Source organism: Schistocerca cancellata, chromosome 2 (genome assembly GCF_023864275.1).
Source record: "Schistocerca cancellata isolate TAMUIC-IGC-003103 chromosome 2, iqSchCanc2.1, whole genome shotgun sequence".
NCBI classification, from domain to species: domain Eukaryota; kingdom Metazoa; phylum Arthropoda; class Insecta; order Orthoptera; family Acrididae; genus Schistocerca; species Schistocerca cancellata.
This window is the reverse complement of record NC_064627.1, coordinates 857,656,151-857,678,936: the sequence shown is the minus strand read 5'-3', so window position 1 is coordinate 857,678,936 and position 22,786 is coordinate 857,656,151. Positions and strand designations below refer to the sequence as shown.

Sequence of the window (22,786 nt, the reverse complement as noted above, 5' to 3'; positions counted from 1 at the left end):
AGTGACTTGTGTTACTTGCGCCTTAAACCACCCCTGGTTGCCATAGAAAATATCTCATTAATCTGTCCTTTCTTTTGTGGTCCATTAAATAAATAATGAAGAAAAAGATCAGAGGAGTATTTTGCCCAATATGGTGCCAAAATAGACACTACGGAGAAGAGAGTACAATCTTCAGAGATGCTGATTTAGAGAAGAATGGAGACTGTGATATGGACAAGTAAAGTGAGGAATGAGGTTGTGTCACACAGGGTGAAAGAGAGAGGAGAAATACTGGAAACAAGACAAGGAAAATAAAATGGCTAGGACAATGGCAGGAAAGAGACTGTATGATAAAGGACAAACTAGATGGAATGGTGACCGAGAAGATCAGAGGAAAACCAAGATATCAGCTAACTGAAACTATCAAGTAAGAAATGGACGGCAGAAAACTGTGAGGGCTGGTGAATAGTGAACTCGCAGTGAGAGATCTGACTTGTGGGCAGAACTATTTCTTCTTCATGTCGTCTTCTCTTTATGTTCAATGGTTCAAACTGCACTTCCGCACAAAACTGTGCTCCAAGCTCACACTTTCAGGAATTTCTTCCTCATTTCCACATCAATATCCAATACCAGGAGAGCTCTTACTGAAGAGTGCTTTTTTCATCTGTACCAAGCTGTTTCAACTTCTACTACTGTCCTTGCTTTGGCCATCCTGCATTATCTTACTTCTTAAATAGGAATAATCTTTCATTTATTTCATTACTTTCCGTTTTCAATGTTGAAGTTAAGCAATTTGTTGTTCTCCTCTCTATTAACCACCACCATCTTCTTCCTGCGTATTCTTAAGCCATACTCTATGCTAAGTATGTTATCAATTCCTTTTAATGCCTCTTCCTTACATCCAGCTGAAGAGTATGCAATTGCAAACTATAGCATTATTATCTGTTTTCCTTGAACTTTTATTTATGTTCAGAAATTTCCTTTGTTGCCTTCAACAGTACTTCAAAGCGCACATTACACAACAATGACAAGCTGAGTCCTGCCTTACATCTTTCTTCACATAAACATGTCTTTCTTGATGACAGAGGGAAGTGAGATGCATTCTAACTGGCAATCCCACCCATGGGCAGTGATCCGGAGGGAGACATTCCTCACTTGCAAAGAAGACAGGGTACGCGGAATGGTCAGGGAATCTGCGAATGGCAATTGCTTAAGAAACCAGGAGTTGACTTCATTGTATTCGTAGAAGGAGAATCCCCGCTTCTGTGAGGAGACTGTCAATGGGACTAGTGCAAAAGGCACCAATAGCCAGACGTACTACACAATGGTGAACAGGATCGAGTATTTTCAGGGCATTAAGCTTCCACATGCATGTAGTCTTCAGGTGGCAAATATGGGGTAGCCACATCAGCTTTTCATATTAAAAAAAAGGCCCAAGAAATGGGACTGTGCTGTAACATCTAGGCGCTGGCCACCTAAATAAAGTTCTGGATCAGGGTGTACTATGAATTGACAACAAAAATGTGTAACCCGGATTTTGGAGGGCGAAAACTGGAAGCCATGGGAGACAGCAGAGGTCCATCGGATGGCCCCTTGGAGCTGGCACTCAGCAGACACTACCGAGTGGGAGCTGCACCCGATGCAAAAATGCCATGGTAACCTGAGGGCCACCAGGGACTACAAGCCCATTAATGGCTATGAGGAAGAGAGTGACACTTAATACAGAACCCTGTGGGATACCATTCTTCTGAATTCGAGGGGTGCTGAGTGAAGTGCCAACTGGAACCTGGAAGAGCTGATGGGATAAAAAATTGCGAATAGAAATTGGAAGGGGGCCATGGAAGTCCCAGTCATGGAGGGTAACTAAAATGCTATGGCACCAAGTCATGTCCTATGCCTTATGTAGTGAAATAAGACCATGACAAGGTGCCGACAGTTAGTACAAGCTGTCGGATTGTAATTTCAAATCTGAGTAAATGGTCAGCTGGAGATCATCCTTCCCAGAAGCCACACTGATAAAAGGCCCCGAGATTTGAGTACCCAACATAATTGGAAGTAACCATCCTCTCAAGCTGTTAACAAAGTACGTTCATCAGGCCAACTGGGCAGTAGCTGTTGAGAGACACTGGGCTGTTCCCAGGCTTAAGGACGGGGATAACTATACTGTCTCACCACTGTGAGGGGAAGGCACCTGTGAGCCAAATGTGGTTGAAGACCCTGAGTAGATATTGCCTCTGTGTAATGTCCAAGTGTTGGATCATCTGGTTGTGGATGGAGTCTGGGCCTGTGGCTGTGTCATGTGAGGAGGAAAGAGCCTGCGAGAGATCCCATTCAGTGAAGGATTCATTATAGCAGGCTGTTCCAGCTCGTCGGCTCCATTGTGAGCCGCGGAGTGCTCCCTGCTCCAGGGAGCCGTGTCACTCACTGTGACCATTCAAGTGGGCCGGCATGCTAGCACGTGGCACGCCTGGCTGAGGCAGGCGGCAAGGCAAGCGTTTTGATGTGCCAGCTGCTTCTTACAAGATTGACAACCTCATACTCTTAGCTGCTAAGACGTGGTGACATGCTACACCAGGAAATATGATGTTCAGGAAATAAATAAGAAACAACTGTTTCACAAGAAATTGCATACTAAATTTATAGGGCCTCTGTAGCTTGACATTTTCTTTTCATTACAAGATTGGAAATATCAGGCGTCTAAGTGTTTGCAGCATTAATGCGGAGGATGACCTTCATTGTTGCGTCCTGAAGAAACGATCGTTCCATACTTTTTACTCTTTTCATTCCTGAGAAAAGCTGCTCACAACAATACGTAGATCCAAACATGCACCTGATCTGAGCTGCATTGTTATGAAGCTTGGGAAATGTTTTTTGCTCTAATGAACGATACCATCGTGACAAATACAATGTGTTGTAGTACCTCTCTTTCAACAAATTTGAATTTTGCAAATCAATTATGACGGTGACAAGTCATCGGTGGAAACTGAAAAAGGAGTGCTGAAAACCGTAAGTTCCATTTCCAAACTAGTGAGGTCTCGGAATCGTGTTTCAAACGATGTGATGAGCTGCTTTAACTTTGCTTGGTAATCGCCAAAAGTAGTACCTTCAGGTAGTTTTAAAGAAGCAAGACGATTGAAGAACGTTAAATGTCCATTACTCATCTGCATCTCAAATAAACGTAACTTTTCATGAACGCTTTGATCTGGTTGTGCATGTCAACAATTAGTTGCCCTTTGCCCTGCAGTGACAGATTTAAATTATTCAAATGCATAGTTATATCAGCTAGGAATGCCAGGTCTGATATCCATTTTATATGTTTCAGACAACACATTTCTTCCCCTTTCATTTCGAGAAAAAGGGATATTTCCTCACGAATGGCAAAGAAAACATCAAGAACTTTTCCCCAACTCAGCCAATGAACTGTACTAAGGTATATCCCCGTACTCCGCTTCCATATCTTTCAGGAATCCTTTGAATTGGCGACGATTCATACCGTGACGCTGCACAAAATTCACACACTTCACGACATCTTTCATTACGCCACCTAGCTCTACTGTTTCAGCACACAGTGCCTCTTGGTGAATAAAACAATGAAGAGTCAAAATGTCTTTCCCAAATTCGTCCCTGAGTTTATTTTTCAAACGAGAAGCAAAACCTTGGTGACGCCCGATCATTTGTGATGCACCATCTGTCACTACAGAATGGAGCTTATCCCACAGCAAATTCATACTGTCCACTGATTCACAAACAGCTTCAAAAATGTCACGTCCTGTTGCGGTGTAATCGAGTGGTACTACAACCAAGAGTTCTTCAGTTACTTGCAGCTCCATGTCGACACCACGCACAAAGACTGCAAGCTGAGCACAATCCGATATGTCGGTGCTTTCGTCAAGTGCTAGCGAAAATGCAACAAAGCTCTCCGCCTTTTTTCTGAGTTGTGTCTCTAAATCCGCTGCCATGTCCAGGATTCGACGAGACATTGTTTGCTTCGACAGGCAAACCCCTTCAATTGCCTGCACCTCCATTGGAAACAAACATTCTGCAACTGCTACCATGCATGATTTTACGAGTGGTCCCACTGAAAATGGCTTGCCACTTGTCGCAATGATGTGAACGACCCTGTAGCTTGCTCGAATTGCAGATTCAGTAGTGTTTTCTCCCCTCTCATTCACCTGAAAACTATAAATGCATTACCGAACATAAGTGTCCAAGGAATAGAAAAGCAACTGGAATCACTCAACAGAGGAAAGTCCACTGGACCTGACGGGATACCAATTCGATTCTACACAGAGTACGCGAAAGAACTTGCCCCCCTTCTAACAGCCGTGTACCGCAAGTCTCTAGAGGAACGGAAGGTTCCAAATGATTGGAAAAGAGCACAGGTAGTCCCAGTCTTCAAGAAGGGTCGTCGAGCAGATGCGCAAAACTATAGACCTATATCTCTGACGTCGATCTGTTGTAGAATTTTAGAACATGTTTTTTGCTCGAGTATCATGTTGTTTTTGGAAACTCAGAATCTACTATGTAGGAATCAACATGGATTCTGGAAACAGTGATCGTGTGAGACCCAACTCGCTTTATTTGTTCATGAGACCCAGAAAATATTAGATACAGGCTCCCAGGTAGATGCTATTTTTCTTGACTTCGATACAGTTCCGCACTGTCGCCTGATAAACAAAGTAAGAGCCTACGGAATATCAGACCAGCTGTGTGGCTGGATTGAAGAGTTTTTAGCAAACAGAACACAGCATGTTGTTATCAACGTCTACAGACGTTAAAGCAACCTCTGGCGTGCCACAGGGGAGTGTTATGGGACCATTGCTTTTCACAATATATATAAATGACCTAGTAGATAGTGTCGGAAGTTCCATGCGGCTTTTCGCGGATGATGCTGTAATATACAGAGAAGTTGCAGCATTAGAAAACTGAAGCGAAATGTAGGAAGATCTGCAGCGGATAGGCACTTGGTGCAGGGAGTGGCAACTGACCCTTAACATAGACAAATGTAATGTATTGCGAATACATAGAAAGAAGGATCCTTTATTGTATGATTATATAATAGCGGAACAAACACTGATAGCAGTTACTTCTGTAAAATATCTCTGAGTATGCGTGCGGAACGATTTGAAGTGGAATGATCATATAAAATTAATTGTTGGTAAGGCAGGTACCAGGTTGAGATTCATTGTGAGAGTCCTTAGAAAATGTAGTCCATCAAGAAAGGAGGTGGCTTACAAAACACACGTTTGACCTATACTTGAGTATTGCTCATCAGTGTGGGATCCGTACCAGATCGGGTTGATGGAGGAGATAGAGAAGATCCAAAGAAGAGCGGCACGTTTCGTCATAGGGTTATTTGGTAACCGTGATAGCGTTACGGAGATGTTTAACAAACTCAAGTGGCAGACTCTGCAAGAGAGGCGCTCTGCATCGCGGTGTAGCTTGCTAGCCAGGTTTCGAGAGGGTGCATTCTGGATGAGGTATCGAATATATTGCTTCCCCCTACTTATACCTCCCGAGGAGATCACGAATGTAAAATTAGAGAGATTAGAGCGCGCACAGAGGCTTTCAGGCAGTCATTCTTCCCGCGAACCATACGCAACTGGAACAGGAAAGGGAGGTAATGACAGTGGCACGTAAAGTGCCCTCCGCCACACACCGTTGGGTGGCTTGCGGAGTATAAATGTAGATGTAGATGTAGAATTACATTACATGTTTTGATACCCTCCGTATTACGAAACCGTTTTTGAACTTACATCTCCTGATATGTCATTCTTAAGCCTGGCTACCAGTTCTCTGCGTGCAACGCCTTCTACCTGATTGTAGTGCACTGCGTGAAGACATGTATAATGTCGTATATTGTACCTCTTCGCAGAATTAAATACTTTATGACATACAAGACATTGCGGACAACCATCCCTCTCAATGAATAGAAAGGTATCCTCCAATAGAGGTACAGGCCTCCCATGGCTAGTCATAGCTGCCATTGAACAATGATTATTGCGTCAGTTGCAGCTGCATGCGGCCAGGGAACAGTGAGTTCGCTTTCCCCCTCCATGCGGGCTCCGAGCTGCCACAGTGAGCGCTCCGGCTCCCTGGAGCTCGGTTGGAACAGCCTGCATTATAGGGTTCAGCTTGATGAGGTTGAAAGAGTAAGGGGGAGGGAGGGGGTCTGTTCAAATGTTTCTGCTGGAGAAAGGTGGCAGGATAGGAAGAGGACACTGATGCTGTCACAAAATATGTCATGAGATGTTTTGCAAGGACCAATGGATCAGTAGACAGAGCACCTTCGAGGATAAGTCCCCAGACAGCTGACTGTCACTGGTGGCCAGAAGACTACAGAGCTTGGACCAAACCTGCGATGAAGAGTCGTATGTCCCTGGGAGGAAACATAGCGATCCCAGCATTCCTTTTTACTCTGCTTAATAAGGTACCTTTTTACTCCGCTTAATAAGGTAACAAGCCTTGGCAAGAGATGCTTAAAAGTGAGCAGGTTGGTCTGTGAAGGGTGTCATTTAAATCTTTGCAGTGCCCAATGGCGGTCCTGGACAGCAACTGCTATGTCCTTGGTCCACCATGCTACTGGTCAATAATGAGGGGGACCTATGGATAGGGGGGCAGCACTGCCAGCAGCATGCAGTAAAGTGGCAGAAAAACCCTGCACGACCGCATCAATGCAATTCGAGAGAGAGGTGTCAAAGTGCACAGCAGGCATATACGAAGGCCAGTTGGCCCTGCGGAATGCCTAATGCGGGGGAGTGGCTGCAGCAGGTGAATGACAGACTCACTGGAAAATGGTCCTGTCACAAAGATGATCAAGTAGTGACCAATATATGCAAACCATGAGAGCAGGGGAGAAGGCTGTGAGAGAGAGAGCAGTAAAGGTTCCATGAGCAGCACTGAAGTGGGTAGGAGAACCGTCATTGAGGAGGCACAAGTCAAAGTCTGTAGTAAGCTGGTCAAGTAGAAGACCTCTACCCAATACAGTGGCACTCCCCCACAGGGGGTGGTGTGCACTGAAGTTCCCAAGGAAGAGATACAGGAGCAGGAGCTGCTGTGTTAAGGTAGAGAGTTCAACATAAGGACGTGGCCTACCTGGAGGGAGGCAGACGTTGCAAATGGTGATTGCTGCAGTCACCAGCACTCTAACTGTTATTGCTTGTAGATTGGTATGAAGGGGGACCCAGTCACTTATGATATTGGTACAAACCAAAGTGCAGACGCTCCAGATGATATCCTGGGGCCGGCATGATTCTGACAGAATGCTCAATAACACAAAACTTTAGAGAGTGATTATCAAGAGAGTGAGTGTCCTGAAGAACAAGACAGAACAAGGTGTTGTATTTCCGGGAGGTGCCGATAATATCCGCTGCAGTTCCACTGGATAATCGTGTGGTGAGAGTCCAGGTGAGGTATAAAGAACATGAGGGGAGGTCAAGTCACTTGGTCGGTGGTCTTCACCAATGAGGATGGAGTGACATCCATAAAAACTCGTTCAAGTCAGTATGAGGTGGAGGGCAAAGCCCTCCGGGAAGGTGGGGAAGCCTCGTCCTTTGATTTGCACTGCTTCTTCTTCTTCTCCCTCGGAGGGAGGGAGGAGGCGTCATCAGTAAGGGAATAGGTGGCAGTGATGCCAGGATTGGACAGAGAGTGAGTGGCTTTGGGCCCCTCAGAATGTGGGTCTCTCCTCTGGGCCCGAGGTTGCAAGCTTCCTGTCCTGAGAATGCTGGGGAGGGGTGTTCTGTGATGGAGCCCCATCCCTAGCAGGAGCCAGCAAAGCGGGCTTTTTCCTGGCCGAGGAGGAGTAGCAGCAGTTCCTACCTGTAGGGGAAGGGACAAAAGCTGCCAAGGGTGAAGAAACAGAAAGGGAGGGGGGAGAGCAGGATGGGGGTAAGGGGGAGGGTTGAGGAGGTCATCCTGTGTCATACTGAGTGACTTGAGAGGAGCAATAGTCACAGGGTTGTCTCCTAAACGGTCCCTGGCACAGAGGGAGGTTGGCTGACTGGCAGAAGTTATCTTTATAAGTAGAGAAACAGAGTTCATCTTGCTTAATGATTCAACTTCTCTGAACTTGGCCATAGTATGTTACAAAAAGAAAAGGGGTCTGGTGGCGGTAAAAGTCTCCCTGTCAGTCCTGGTACAGACTAGGAACCATGGAAAGGGTCTTGCCCCAAGCTGGCACATCTGGCCTTCCTCCCAGGATATATCCAAGGACGATAAGGCTGGAAAAGCAGAAACAGGAACTGAGACAGAACTATGTTAAGGAAGAGACATGGCCGCAGTAGTGCGGCCAAAGAGTTTAACACATTTCATGTGCCAAATATTTGCCCTGGTACCACCCACTCCAAACAGGGCTTGCCTTGTAGGCGCCACCCAGCCACAGCAATAGCCGCCTGGCAGGATGGTCATTGCCAGGAGTTCGGATGCCCCGAAAAGTCGGGCAACCACTCCTATGCTTGCAAAAGGCATTCACAGCACACGTACCAACAGGGTGATCCGTGTGGTATTGGGTGCCTTGGCCAGATGGGTACATATCAGCCCCACCACATGATTGGCTACTGAGCTGGTGACATAGCAAGTAGGCGAAAGAGCTTTGGCGGGGAGGGAGGGGAAGGGGGAAAAGGGGGAAGGAGAGAGGAATTCATGCCAAAGATGCTAGGGAGGGAGTTCTTCCCCATCTGGCTCACACTACAGATTTCATATTTAGAGATGGAGGTCAAATGCCTGAAGGGGCCCAAAAAAGAAGTGCGAAAAAGGAGGAGGAAAAGCAACCAACCAAAACTGGAAGACGAAGCAAAGTCACGAAGATAGCCAGGATGGCATAAAGAACACCAACAGAAGGAATGGAAAAGGCAAAGTGAAAAGTGAAAGGAAGGCAGGAGGGCAGGGAAGGAGAAGGAAGGGGAAGGGAAAGCAGCCCAGAAAAGAATAAAGACTGCAGTAGCTCAGGGACCAATGTGTGTCACACATGTACCTGCCAAAAAGCTGTTGGCCCCCTGGGGGGAGGGGGAGGAGGACAAATTTTGAGATCTCAAGGGTAAGTAAAGACATAAGTTGACAAAAAATGTAAGGACTTTATATTTCTAAACATGTGAGCAAAAATCTCAAGTACTAACATCAACGTCTTTTGCAATGGACTGTTTTTAGGTGGAGAAAGCATGTCAAATGTTATATATGTTAAGACCACAGACATTATTTTATTTCAATAAAATGAAATACATTTGGTGACAAAAATACATATTTCATTGGAATCACAAGACAAATTTTAAATATCTTCACTGATTTCAGAAATAACACCAGAAAAAAGTAGACCTCTTGAAACAAGTGTATAAGGCAGGGATGAGTTGTGTAAACTAACACTATAGGTGACTGTCAATAAAATGTTTGTTATTGTCGGCTATTGCCCACTGTGTTATGTCTATTATTTTATAGGTATTGTGTGGTTTTTCTTTCATGAAATATGGAGTACATAGAGTACAAACTGCCAGTGACTGCCACTATTTTCTTCCTCTTATCAACCATAATTTCTAATATATAAACTACTTTCAAAGTGCCAAAATGTACTAGAATAAACAAAATGTCTATACAGTGCCACACTGTACAATGTTCTTCCGGTGAGACAGTAGCAATTCTTGAAATCCATTGCCTGTGGGCTCTAGTCTGCGAAGGAGCACCATAGTACTGTGTCCATGGATAAACCACGAAAATCTGCTGCATTACATCACACATGGCAGGGCCTGTACATTTGTAGGAAATTATAGGCTTCACATTGGCAGGGCCACTCCGTTAGAGATACCTACAGAAATGGCCTGTGGTTTTGGCACATAATGGAAGTCCAGCTATTTACATGTCACAGACACCATGTTGATGAAATGAGATTGCAGTGATCAATCCATGGAACAGATAACTTCTGTGAATACTCTGAAAATCAATACTAATGAGGATATGTAGCAACTCACTGTAAAGATGATCAATGAACTGCAGAAAGGCACATAGAAAAGACAATCAAACTCTCACAACTAAATTTTTGGCCATAGCCTTTATCACAAAATGAGAGCGCACACACACACATTCACGCAATCATTCAGACACAACTCATGCATACATAACTGCTGTCTCTGGCTGCTGTAGCAACAGTCTCTGACAATCAGATCTAAACAGACCTCTCCTCATGCCTCCCTGCCTCTCATCGGCAGCTGTTAGGCTACCAGCAAGAAGTGGTGGCAGCACTGACTGAAAGCCGAGGGGAGTGGCAGAAAGGGAAGAAACGATAAGAATGAGGGAGTAGGGAAGCAGCTCACATACTCAGCTGCACCCAGACAGCGACGATGCATGACATCTCAGTAAACAAACTATTTCATCTACTGAGACAAAAATTAGATTTTTCCAGTGTTCTTTCCAAATTTCCCTGACACATTTGAAATTCTCTGATATTCCCTGATTTCCATAACTTGTGACAACTCTGGGTGTATACACTGCAGTGATTCAAGAAAACTGGTGCCAATGCAACTGTTTTGCATTATTGGAGACCCAGGGTATCATCATACAGGGAAGATCAGTTCACAGTAAAACCAACTGATTTGTGTGTGTGTATATAAAAACAAAGATTCTGTAACTTACCAAACGAAAGCGTTGGTACATTGATAGAAAGAATAACAAACACAAACACACACACAAATTTCAAGCTTTCGCAACCCACGGTTGCTTCATGAGGAAAGAGGGAAGGAGAGGAAAAGACGAAAGGATGTGTGTTTTAAGGGAGAGGATAAGGAGTCATTCCAATCCCGGGAGCGGAAAGACTTACCTTGGGCGGGGGGCAACCGTTGGTTGCGAAAGCTTGAAATTTTGTGTGTGTGTTTGTGTGTTTTTTTATTGTGTCTATCTACCAGCGCTTTCCCGTTTGGTAAGTCATGGGATCTTCATGGAAACACACACACAGTCCTCCGTCACAGCGGGACCCACCTCCTCTTCCTCAAAATCACCCTCTCCAAACCTTCCAGGAATTTCTCACTTCCAGCCTTGCCTCTCAATCCTTCTTAAAAAACCTTAATCCTACTCCCAACATCACCACTGCTGAAGTCCAGGCTATCTGTGATCTGAAGGCTGACCAATCCATCGTCATTCTTCTGGCGGACAAGGGTTCCACGACCATGGTACTTGATCGTCGGGAGTATGTGGCTGAGGGACTGCCTCAGCTTTCAGACAACACCACATACAAAGTTTGCCAAGGTAATCCCATTCCTGATGTCCAGGCGGAGCTTCAAGGCATCCTCAGAATCTTAGGCCCCCTACAAAACCTTTCACCTGACTCCATCAACCTCCTGACCCCACCAACACCCCGCACCCCTACCTTCTTCCTAAATTTCACAAACCCAATCATCCCGGCCGCCCCATTGTAGCTGGTTACCAAGCCCCCACAGAACGTATCTCTGCCTACATAGATCAACACCTTCAACCCATTACACGCAGTCTCCCATCCTTCATCAAAGACACCAACCACTTTCTCGAATGCCTGGAATCCTTACCCAATCTGTTACCCCCGGAAACCATCCTTGTAACTATTGATGCCACTTCCTTACACACAAATATTCCACACGTCCAAGGCCTCGCTGCGATGGAGCACTTCCTTTCACGCCGATCACCTGCCACCCTACCTAAGACCTCTTTCCTCATCCTGAACCACAACTTCTTCACTTTCGAAGGCCAGACATACAAACAATTAAAGGGAACAGCCATGGGTACCAGGATGGCCCCCTCGTACGCCAACCTATTCATGGGTCGCTTAGAGGAAGCCTTCTTGGTTACCCAGGCCTGCCAACCCAAAGTTTGGTACAGATTTATTGATGACATCTTCATGATCTGGACTCACAGTGAAGAAGAACTCCAGAATTTCCTCTCCAACCTCAACTCCTTTGGTTCCATCAGATTCACCTGGTCCTACTCCAAATCCCCTGCCACTTTCCTTGACGTTGACCTCCATCTGTCCAATGGCCAGCTTCACACGTCCGTCCACATCAAACCCACCAACAAGCAACAGTACCTCCATTATGACAGCTGCCACCCATTCCACATCAAACGGTCCCTTCCCTACAGCCTAGGTCTTCGTGGCAAACGAATCTGCTCCAGTCCGGAATCCTTGAACCATTACACCAACAACCTGAAAACAGCTTTTGCATTCCGCAACTACCCTCCCGACCTGGTACAGAAGCAAATAACCAGAGCCACTTCCTCATCCCCTCAAACCCAGAACCTCCCACAGAAGAACCCCAAAAGTGCCCCACTTGTGACAGGATACTTTCCGGGACTGGATCAGACTCTGAATATGGCTCTCCAGCAGGGATACAACTTCCTCAAATCCTGCCCTGAAATGAGATCCATCCTTCATGAAATCCTCCCCATTCCACCAAGAGTATCTTTCCGCCGTCCACCTAACCTTCCTAACCTCTTAGTTCATCCCTATGAAATCCCCAAACCACCTTCCCTACCCTCTGGCTCCTACCCTTGTAATCGCCTCCGGTGTAAAACCTGTCCCGTGCACCCTCCCACCACCACCTACTCCAGTCCTGTAACCTGGAAGGTGTACACGATTAAAGGCAGAGCCACGTGTGAAAGCACCCACATGATTTACCAACTGACCTGCCTACACTGTGAAGCTTTCTATGTGGGAATGACCAGCAACAAACTGTCCATTCGCATGAATGGACACAGGCAGACAGTGTTTGTTGGTAATGAGGATCACCCTGTGGCTAAACATGCCTTGGTGCACGGCCAGCACATCTTGGCACAGTGTTACACCGTCTGAGCCACGTGTGAAAGCACCCACATGATTTACCAACTGACCTGCCTACACTGTGAAGCTTTCTATGTGGGAATGACCAGCAACAAACTGTCCATTCGCATGAATGGACACAGGCAGACAGTGTTTGTTGGTAATGAGGATCACCCTGTGGCTAAACATGCCTTGGTGCACGGCCAGCACATCTTGGCACAGTGTTACACCGTCTGAGTTATCTGGATACTTCCCACTAACACCAACCTGTCAGAACTCCGGAGATGGGAACTTGCCCTTCAGTATATCCTCTCTTCTCATTATCCACCAGGTCTCAACCTCCGCTAATTTCAAGTTGCCGCCGCTCATACCTCACCTATCTTTCAACAACATCTTTGCCCCTGTACTTCCGCCTCGACTGACATCTCTGCCCAAACTCTTTGCCTTTACAAATGTCTGCTTGTGTCTGTGTATGTGCAGATGGATAGGTGTGTGTGTGCGCGCGCGAGTGTATACCTGTCCTTTTTTCCCTCTAAGGTAAGTCTTTCTGCTCCAGGGATTGGAATGATTCCTTACCCTCTCCCTTAAAACCCACATTCTTTCGTCTTTCCCTCTCCTTCCCTCTTTCCTGATAAAGCAACCGTGGGTTGCGAAAGCTTGAATTTTGTGTTTATGTTTGTGTTTGTTTGTGTGTCTATCAACCTGCCAGCACTTTCGTTTGGTAAGTCACATCATCTTTGCTTTTAGATTTATTTTCCCACGTGGAATGTTTCCCTCTATTGTAACTTCTGCACAACTTCAGTGCAGTAATGTGTTCATTGTATATATATATATATATATATATATATATATATATATATATAAACAAAGATGATGTGACTTACCAAATGAAAGTGCTGGCAGGTCGACAGACACACAAACAAACACAAACATACACACAAAATCCAAGCTTTCGCAACCAACGGTTGCCTCGTCAGGAAAGAGGGAAGGAGAAGGAAAGACAAAAGGATATGGGTTTTAAGGGAGAGGGTAAGGAGTCATTCCAATCCCGGGAGCGGAAAGACTTACACACACACACATATCCATCCACACATACACAGACACAAGCAGACATTTGTAAAGGCAAAGACTCTTTGCCTTTACAAATGTCTGCTTGTGTCTGTGTATGTGTGGATGGATATGTGTGTGTGTGTAAGTCTTTCCGCTCCCGGGATTGGAATGACTCCTTACCCTCTCCCTTAAAACCCATATCCTTTTGTCTTTCCTTCTCCTTCCCTCTTTCCTGACGAGGCAACCGTTGGTTGCGAAAGCTTGGATTTTGTGTGTATGTTTGTGTGTCTGTCGACCTGCCAGCACTTTCATTTGGTAAGTCACATCATCTTTGTTTTTAAATATATTTTTCCTTCGTGGAATGTTTCCTTCTATTATAACTATATATATATATATATATATATATATATATATATATATATATATATATATAAAAAGAAAGATGATGAGACTTACCAAACAAAAGCGCTGGCGATAGACACACAAACAAACACAAACATACACACAAAAATCTAGCTTTCGCAACCAACGGTTGCCTCGTCAGGAAAGAGGGAAGGAGAAGGAAAGACAAAAGGATATGGGTTTTAAGGGAGAGGGTAAGGAGTCATTCCAATCCCGGGAGCGGAAAGACTTACCTTAGGGGAAAAAAAGGATAGGTATACACTCGCACACACACACATATCCATCCGCATATACACAGACACAAGCAGACATTTGTAAAGGCAAAGAGTTTGGGCAGAGATGTCAGTCGGGACAGAAGTACAGAGGCAAAGATGATGTTGAAAGACAGGTGAGGTATGAGCGGCGGCAGATTGAAATTAGAAATTAGCGGAGATTGAGGCCTGGCGGATAGCGAGAAGAGAGGATATGCTGAAGGGCAAGTTCCCATCTCCGGAGTTCAGACAGGTTGGTGTTAGTGGGAAGTATCCAGATAACCCGGACGGTGTAACACTGTGCCAAGATGTGCTGGCCGTGCACCAAGGCATGTTTAGCCACAGGGTGATCCTCATTACCAACAAACACTGTCTGCCTGTGTCCATTCATGCGAATGGACAGTTTGTTGCTGGTCATTCCCACATAGAACGCTTCACAGTGTAGGCAGGTCAGTTGGTAAATCACGTGGGTGCTTTCACACGTGGCTCTGCCTTTGATCGTGTACACCTTCCGGGTTACAGGACTGGAATAGGTGGTGGTGGGAGGGTGCATGGGACAGGTTTTACACCGGGGGCGGTTACAGGGGTAGGAGCCAGATGGTAGGGAAGGTGGTTTGGGGATTTCATGGGGATGAACTAAGAGGTTACGAAGGTTAGGTGGACGGCGGAAAGACACTCTTGGTGGAGTGGGGAGGATTTCATGAAGGATGGATCTCATTTCAGGGCAGGATTTGAGGAAGTCGTATCCCTGCTGGAGAGTCACATTCAGAATCTGATCCAGTCCCGGAAAGTATCCTGTCACAAGTGGGGCACTTTTGGGGTTCTTCTGTGGAAGGTTCCGGGTTTGAGGAGATGAGGAAGTGGCTCTGGTTATTTGCTTCTGTACCAGGTTGGGAGGGTAGTTACGGGATGCAAAAGCTGTTTTCAGATTGTTGGTGTAATGATTCAAGGATTCCGGACTGGAGCAGATTCATTTGCCACGAAGACCTAGGCTGTAGGGAAGGGACCGTTTGATGTGGAATGGGTGGCAGCTGTCATAATGGAGGTACTGTTGCTTGTTGGTGGGTTTGATGTGGACGGACGTGTGAAGCTGGCCATTGGACAGGTGGAGGTCAACGTCAAGGAAAGTGGCATGGGATTTAGAGTAGGACCAGGTGAATCTGATGGAACCAAAGGAGTTGAGGTTGGAGAGGAAATTCTGGAGTTCTTCTTCACTGTGAGTCCAGATCATGAAAATGTCATCAATAAATCTGTACCAAACTTTGGGTTGGCAGGCCTGGGTAACCAAGAAGGCTTCCTCTAAGCGACCCATGAATAGGTTGGCGTACGAGGGGGCCATCCTGGTACCCATGGCTGTTCCCTTTAATTGTTGGTATGTCTGGCCTTCAATAGTGAAGAAGTTGTGGGTCAGGATGAAGCTGGCTCAATCTGCCGCCGCTCATACCTCACCTGTCTTTCAACATCATCTTTGCCTCTGTACTTCTGTCCCGACTGACATCTCTGCCCAAACTCTTTGCCTTTACAAATGTCTGCTTGTGTCTGTGTATATGCGGATGGATATGTGTGTGTGTGCGAGTGTATACCTATCCTTTTTTTCCCCTAAGGTAAGTCTTTCCGCTCCCGGGATTGGAATGACTCCTTACCCTCTCCCTTAAAACCCATATCCTTTTTGTCTTTCCTTCTCCTTCCCTCTTTCCTGACGAGGCAACCGTTGGTTGGGAAAGCTAGATTTTTGTGTGTATGTTTGTGCTTGTTTGTGTGTCTATCGACCTGCCAGCGCTTTTGTTTGGTAAGTCTCATCATCTTTCTTTTTAAATATATTTTTCCCACGTGGAATGTTTCCCTCTATTATATATATATATATATATATATATATATATATATATATATATATATATATATATATATATATATATATATGTGTGTGTGTGTGTGTGTGTGTGTGTGTGTGTGTGTGTGTGTGTGAGTACAATCTAACTTCTGCACCATTTCAGTGCAGTAATGTGTTCATTGTAAATAAGTATTATAGTAGTTGTATTACATTTTTATTACCTTATAAATAAATAAATAAAACTTTTTCATTTTAAATACAGTGCATTAGTATTTGTAAAATGAGTCTTTCATATAGTGTTCATTAAAAAATGATGATCATTCCACTTGGGACCTGTGGAATGGTAATTAGCTTATTTGTTTTAGTTGTAAATATCTGTCATGTATTGTTGTTTTTCTGACATGTTCCACATCCTGGAGGACCTCCTCACTATGGATCAGTTGGAATGAAAGTACAGTAAATCTAATCTAATCTAATCTAATCTAAACAGTATACAGACTAATGTTGTACTGCACCTGAAATTCGCAAGGAAGTAAACAGTATGCGAGCAATTCCAGTCTCTGTCTCAACAGTGCAACACAGTCTTTGTGAACAATGTTTAAAGGGGTGCATAGAGACCACAAAACCTTTATTATTCAAACTAAATAAAGTGAAAAAATTGCAATAGGCATAGAAACATAGAAACTGGTGCGTGCAGCACTGGTCTAAGGCGATACTCACGGACGAATCTAAGTCTGAAGTATCTGGAAGCCATTGTCGAATATTTCTTTGTCGATTGCATGGAGAGTTTATGAAGAGTCACTTTGTGACACATATAGGCCCCACTGACTTCTTGTGTGTTTCTTCTAACAATTTTCCAAAGACAAGTTTCATAATGCCTGTAGTATATATGTAATTATTTCAGCAAATGACACATTTAGAGAATCAGTGTATTTCACGGTATCGTATGGAGCTTTTTATTTATTTATTTATTTATTTTTTATAGCAGCAGCAGGGCAATGATCCTAAAACGCTTCTAAACTGTGTAGAGTGTATTTCAATAGAAAAGAGAAATGTGGGGAACTGAAGAATATAATTTGGCCAAGTCAGTCACCTGACTTACATCTCATTGAACTCTTAAGATATGAACTTGACAGGGAGGTCAGTAAATGGAAGTCATCAAATGTTGAAGGTCTATGAAATAATTTACAGACAAGTTGTACTGCAACATCTGCAGAACCACTAAAAAATCTTATCTCCGGAATGTTAAGAGACCAAAGAGGGGATACTTTGAAGAGACTAAAATCTAAACCATATTGTCTTATACTTAATGACAGAGACAGAAAATATTTTGTACTTCTATTTAATTTATATGGTGTGTTTGTAAATTGAAATAAAGTATACTGTTTTTATCATGGATGATCGAAAACTTCTGCCTAGTAGTGTATAATCATTAGCCTACAATTAGAACATTTTTAAGGCTGTATAACAGCTTATTTGGCCATCTTCCTGAAGATGGTCCAATAAACCAAAAACTACTTTGAAATAAACAAAAATCAGTAGAACAAAAAACAGTGTACTTGTTATTCAACCTTATATTTGGAACTGTTCTACCAAGAAATAATGGAAGAATCCTTAAACACAAAGAAATGAAATGGTAGTATGACATTTATTGGGCAGGATATCCCCTTCGGGGGTTCGGCCACCGTATATTTGCAAGTCATTTTACTTGACACCACTTCGGCGACTTGTGTGTCAATGATGATGTAAGTGAGATGAAGGACACACAACAACCAGTCGCCTGCCAGGAATCGAACCCGGGTCCCCTTGTGTGGTAGGCGGTAACGCTACTGCTGTGCCATGGACAAATAAGGCCAAGACTTAATCCAATCTGTATATATTTTGTTGTCTGATGTTCCACCACAGTAAAAGAAACAGGCAACAAGATCCACAGTATCTGAGCAGCCAACAACAAAAATTCAATGCTAAGGCTGAAGTAGTTGATCACAAATGCATGAAATTCAAACCATTGTTCACTTTGCCTCAGACAAGTATGTTCTGAGCAAGGTTTTAAAGGATGCAAAAAAACTGCTGCCAGGAAGTTGCTATGTAAACAAAGAGAGATACATCACATCTTAAATTCTCTTGAGATGAAGCTTATTACTATGTTAATTGTTTTGGCAGCTATAACTAAAAGATCTTTTAAAGAAGTCTAAACCTAGCTGACAAACAAAAATTGAAAAAAGCAAATGTGACTAACAAACCTTAGGAGTTTTGGTCTTACAAAAAATCAGTAGCAGATCAAAGTCATCTACTCAATCATCACCATACTGTTACCAAAATGAAGGAAGACAAAGATAAAGCCAAAATACTAAATTCAGTCTTCCGAAACTGTTTCACTTTGGAAGATCGTAATATGGCTCCTCCTTTCAATCATCACATGAATGCCAAAATGGCATATAATGGTATAAGTGATCATGGAATGGAACAGCAACTACAATCATATAGTACTGGAAAGGCTTCCAGACCAAATGAGATACCTGTATGATTCTGCAGAGATAGTTTTAGAGAACTTGCTTCCTTTCTAGCGGCGTTTTATCATAATATGCTGGAGCAATGAAGGATGCCTAGCAACTGTCAAACATGCAGGTTATTTATGTTTTCAAGAAGGCTCATAGAACAGATGCACATAATTACAGGCCTATATCGAAGACACCAGTCTGTTGTAGAATTATGGAACATGTTTTATACTCCAGTATTATGGTGTTTATGAAGAATGAAAATCACTTCTATAAAAATCAAAATTGATTACGCAAACAGAAATCTTGCAAAGTCCTGCTCACTCTGCTCATCTACAAGATCCATAGCATCGCAAACATTGGAGCTTAGGTGGCTGCTGTGTTACTTGACTTTGGAAGGAATTTGATACAGTCCCATACATCATTTGTGGGGGGGGGGGGGGGGAGGGGGGCGGAATTACAAGCTTACTGAGTATCAGACCAGATTTGTGACTGGATTCAAGACTTCCTTGTAGACGGAATTCATCATGTTACTCTTAACATAACAAAATCAACTGGTGTAAATGTAATATCTGAAGTACCCCAAAGAAGTGCGACAGGACCATTACTGCTTACAATAATATACAAATGATCCAGTGAATAATGTTGGAAGCGCCTTGTGGCAGTTTTCAGATGATGCAGAAGACAAGAAAAGTGCAGGAAGATCTGTAGTGGATAGATGAATGGTGCACTGACTGGCAGTTGACCCTGAATGGAAATAAATGTAATGCATTGCGCGTACATAGGAGAAGAAATCCACTGCTTTAAAATTACATTATTGGTGACAAACTGCAGGAAACAGTAATTACCGTAAAATATCTAGTAGTAGTCTTCCACAGTGACCTTAAGTGGAATAACCAAACAAAACAAATAGTAGGTTAAGCAGATGCCAGATTTATAGGAAGAGTCTTAAGGAAATGCAATTCATCCACGACAGAAGTGGCTTACAAAAAACTTGTTCTACCAGTTCTTGAGTATTGCACATCAGTTTGAGACACACTGAGGTTCGATTACTGGAAGACAGTGACAAAATCCAATAAAGACAGGTGTGTTTAGTCATGGAATTGTTTAGTCATGCAAGAGAGTTATGGAGACGCTCAACAGTCTCCAGGGGTAGATGCTACAAGAATTCCAAGACAGTACTTTCCAGGAAGAGTCGGACAACATATTACTTCCTCCCACGAGCGCCTCCCAAAATGAGCACAAGAAATTTGAGTGATTAGAGCTAATACAGAGGTTTACCAACAACCATTCTTCCCATTCCCCACTTGTGACAGGAACTACAAATTATAGGTACAATCTTAACACGAAGGAGCGTGACTGAGGCAGTCTTCATCTCCGGGTATAACTCGATCTGAACGATCTCCCTTTTAACTTTAACAGTGAGAATAATGTTCTCAATCACAATAAATAAATCACATGGGCATTTTATTAAGTACTGTGGAGTAGGTCGGAGATTGCAATGTTTCTCCCACAGGTAACTTTATGTTGTTTGCTTGAAAAAGAATTCACCCAAAAATTTATTCTTGCCTCTGGAGGAGTAGCAAAAAATGTGTACCAGTATACTCATACTGTGTCAAATTAGTATTACACTGAATCTGTAAAGGAGTTTACTTCATAATATGTATCTGCATTTACACTTTTTTTTTAAATATGTAAATAAACTGTGTTTTTACACTATAAACAGATGTAATTCATTTTCCTATTCAATGTAATTTGGCATATGTAAGTAACCAGGCATCACTGGCTAGTCAGCTAGTAAAGTTATAAATTCATTCTCCCCCACCCCCCCAAGAAAAAAAAATCTCCCTCTGCCACCCCCACCCCAAATAAGCTTCTCCAAACTACTCTTAATCATTCAAGGAAGATTTTAACTGAAGATCTAATTCATCCACAGAAATATAACCCACAGGAATACAATGCACACTTTCAGTCAGTTGTGACGAAATGAGAAGATAAATGTTACCTGAGCAGTGGTGCCTCATCACTTCTTGGGCTCCAGTCAATAGGCCCAGGATGGCTAACCTTGTGCGCTAACAGCTGATCAAGACTATCTCGAAGTCTCTGAAAAGAAGAATTATGCATAAGAGAATCAGAAACTGTGGGCAATGGAAGCATATGCCTAATTACTACTTGGTGTACAAAATCTACCAAAACGGGTCAAAACTCCAAAACTGTCTATCCTCTCTACAAAGACGTTAAACACACTGTAAAGATGACACACTGTGTTGCAGATATGCACAACAAAAAGACACTTACAAATTCACTTTCATAGAAAAGCAAACACACGAACATTCATTCTCACAAACATGTAAACCTCACATGCACATACCCGACATGACATCTCCAACAACTCAGACTTGAATACCCAGTCTGAGCTGCTGGAGTGGTGGTCGTGTGTGTGTGTGTGTGTGTGTATTTTTTCCTTTTCTGACAAAGGCTTTGGCCAAAAGCTAATGTATAAGTGTCTTTTTGTTGTGCCTGTCTGGAACTCAACATATCATCTTTACGGTGAGTAGCAATCTACATATTCCTGATATTGTCGATAGTCAACCTAGAGTTTCAATTTGTTTGATATTTAAAGAAATAGAGACATACGAAGTGGTAAAAGAAATAGTATCTATTGGAATATGAGAATCAGTTCTTCTGTTCAAAGGAAAACCAGGCTGAAATAATAAAATGAACCAAAGTGAATTAAGTAAGGGACTTAAACGTATAATGAAAACTGAATCAGAAGAGAGAATTGTTTCACATAAGGAGCAAACGTTTGTTACTAATTTGCATTATGAGTCAATGCTAACTGGTTCTCCAAATGTCTCATTTGCTGAAATAATTACATATAAACTGCATGCATTACAAAACTTGTCCTTGGAAACACATGAGAAGTCTCTGGAGGCTCATTTATGTATATTCCAAGAGTTACACAATGAGGACATGATTGACAATTGATAGCTCATACACATATACACTTGGAATATAGTTGGCACACAAACACAAAACTTTTTGTAAGGAAGAGTGATTATCATTCTTAATCAGTTACACAGGGGCTTTAGAATGTGTATACTCACTTGTGCACAGAAGAGTCCTTCAAACTGACTGACTTTTACAAGTGAAAACTCCTAAAATAGTGCTCAGTAACTATTTTTCAACATTCTGAGTAGGAATTACTTACAACAACAAGGAAAACTCAGTGACATTGCCAATTAGTGTTAGGGTGTGCTCAAATGGCAAAAGGTGGTTTAAACGGTTACTGCTGATAAGCAGGAGACCTGCAATACACTCCTGGTCTACCACAGATGACATATTCATGACACTGCATGTCCATCATTTCTGAACACATTTCACTGATATCATTTCATGTTACTCTACTGATTCCATTTTAGTGAATTTAATTCAACTTGTATGGAAATGGAAATATTTTAATTTACAGTGATAATATGACTATTATAACCAATCAAATTATTTTTTAGGATCTTTGTAAAGACCCACAACTACATCTATGAATATAGTCCCCAATCCTTTGTAAAGTGCTTGGCAAAAGTTACTTTATACCAATGTCAGTGACTTTCTCTACTATTCAATTTGGATATGGTGTAAGAGAAAAATTACTGCTTCTATGTCTTGTCAAATGCTTTAATCTCCCTTATTTTTACCTCATGGCCTCTACAATGCAAACAGAAGACAACAATGTAGCCTTGGGTATATTACTTATACAACTTGGCACAATAAACTATCAATTAACAATATTTGTTACATTCCATCCTAAATTATCAATTAGAGACATAATGCATCACTGACTTGGCTTAACACAACGGAATTAATGATTTAGCAAAAGGCAATAAAGCCATGCAAGTGATGCGTTCAGTGCTCCAAGGGACTCTTCTCCAGTATTACCACATACAAATCCATGGATGGGTAAGCTAAGTACGTAACCACATAACATTGATGACTTAGGTGTCAAACTTTG

General features: G+C 43.0%; 1 protein-coding gene across 1 annotated transcript in view; it reads right to left on the bottom strand.

Annotated features, from left to right (window-relative positions):
• LOC126162792 (ATP-dependent DNA/RNA helicase DHX36-like) overlaps window positions 1–22,786 on the bottom strand; it is a 254,109-nt gene that overhangs the window by 1,183 nt on the left and 230,140 nt on the right. The window contains exon 18 of the mRNA XM_049919511.1: window positions 20,786–20,883. Coding sequence (XP_049775468.1) covers window positions 20,786–20,883 — 98 coding nt within the window. The remainder of the gene's footprint in view (window positions 1–20,785; window positions 20,884–22,786) is intronic.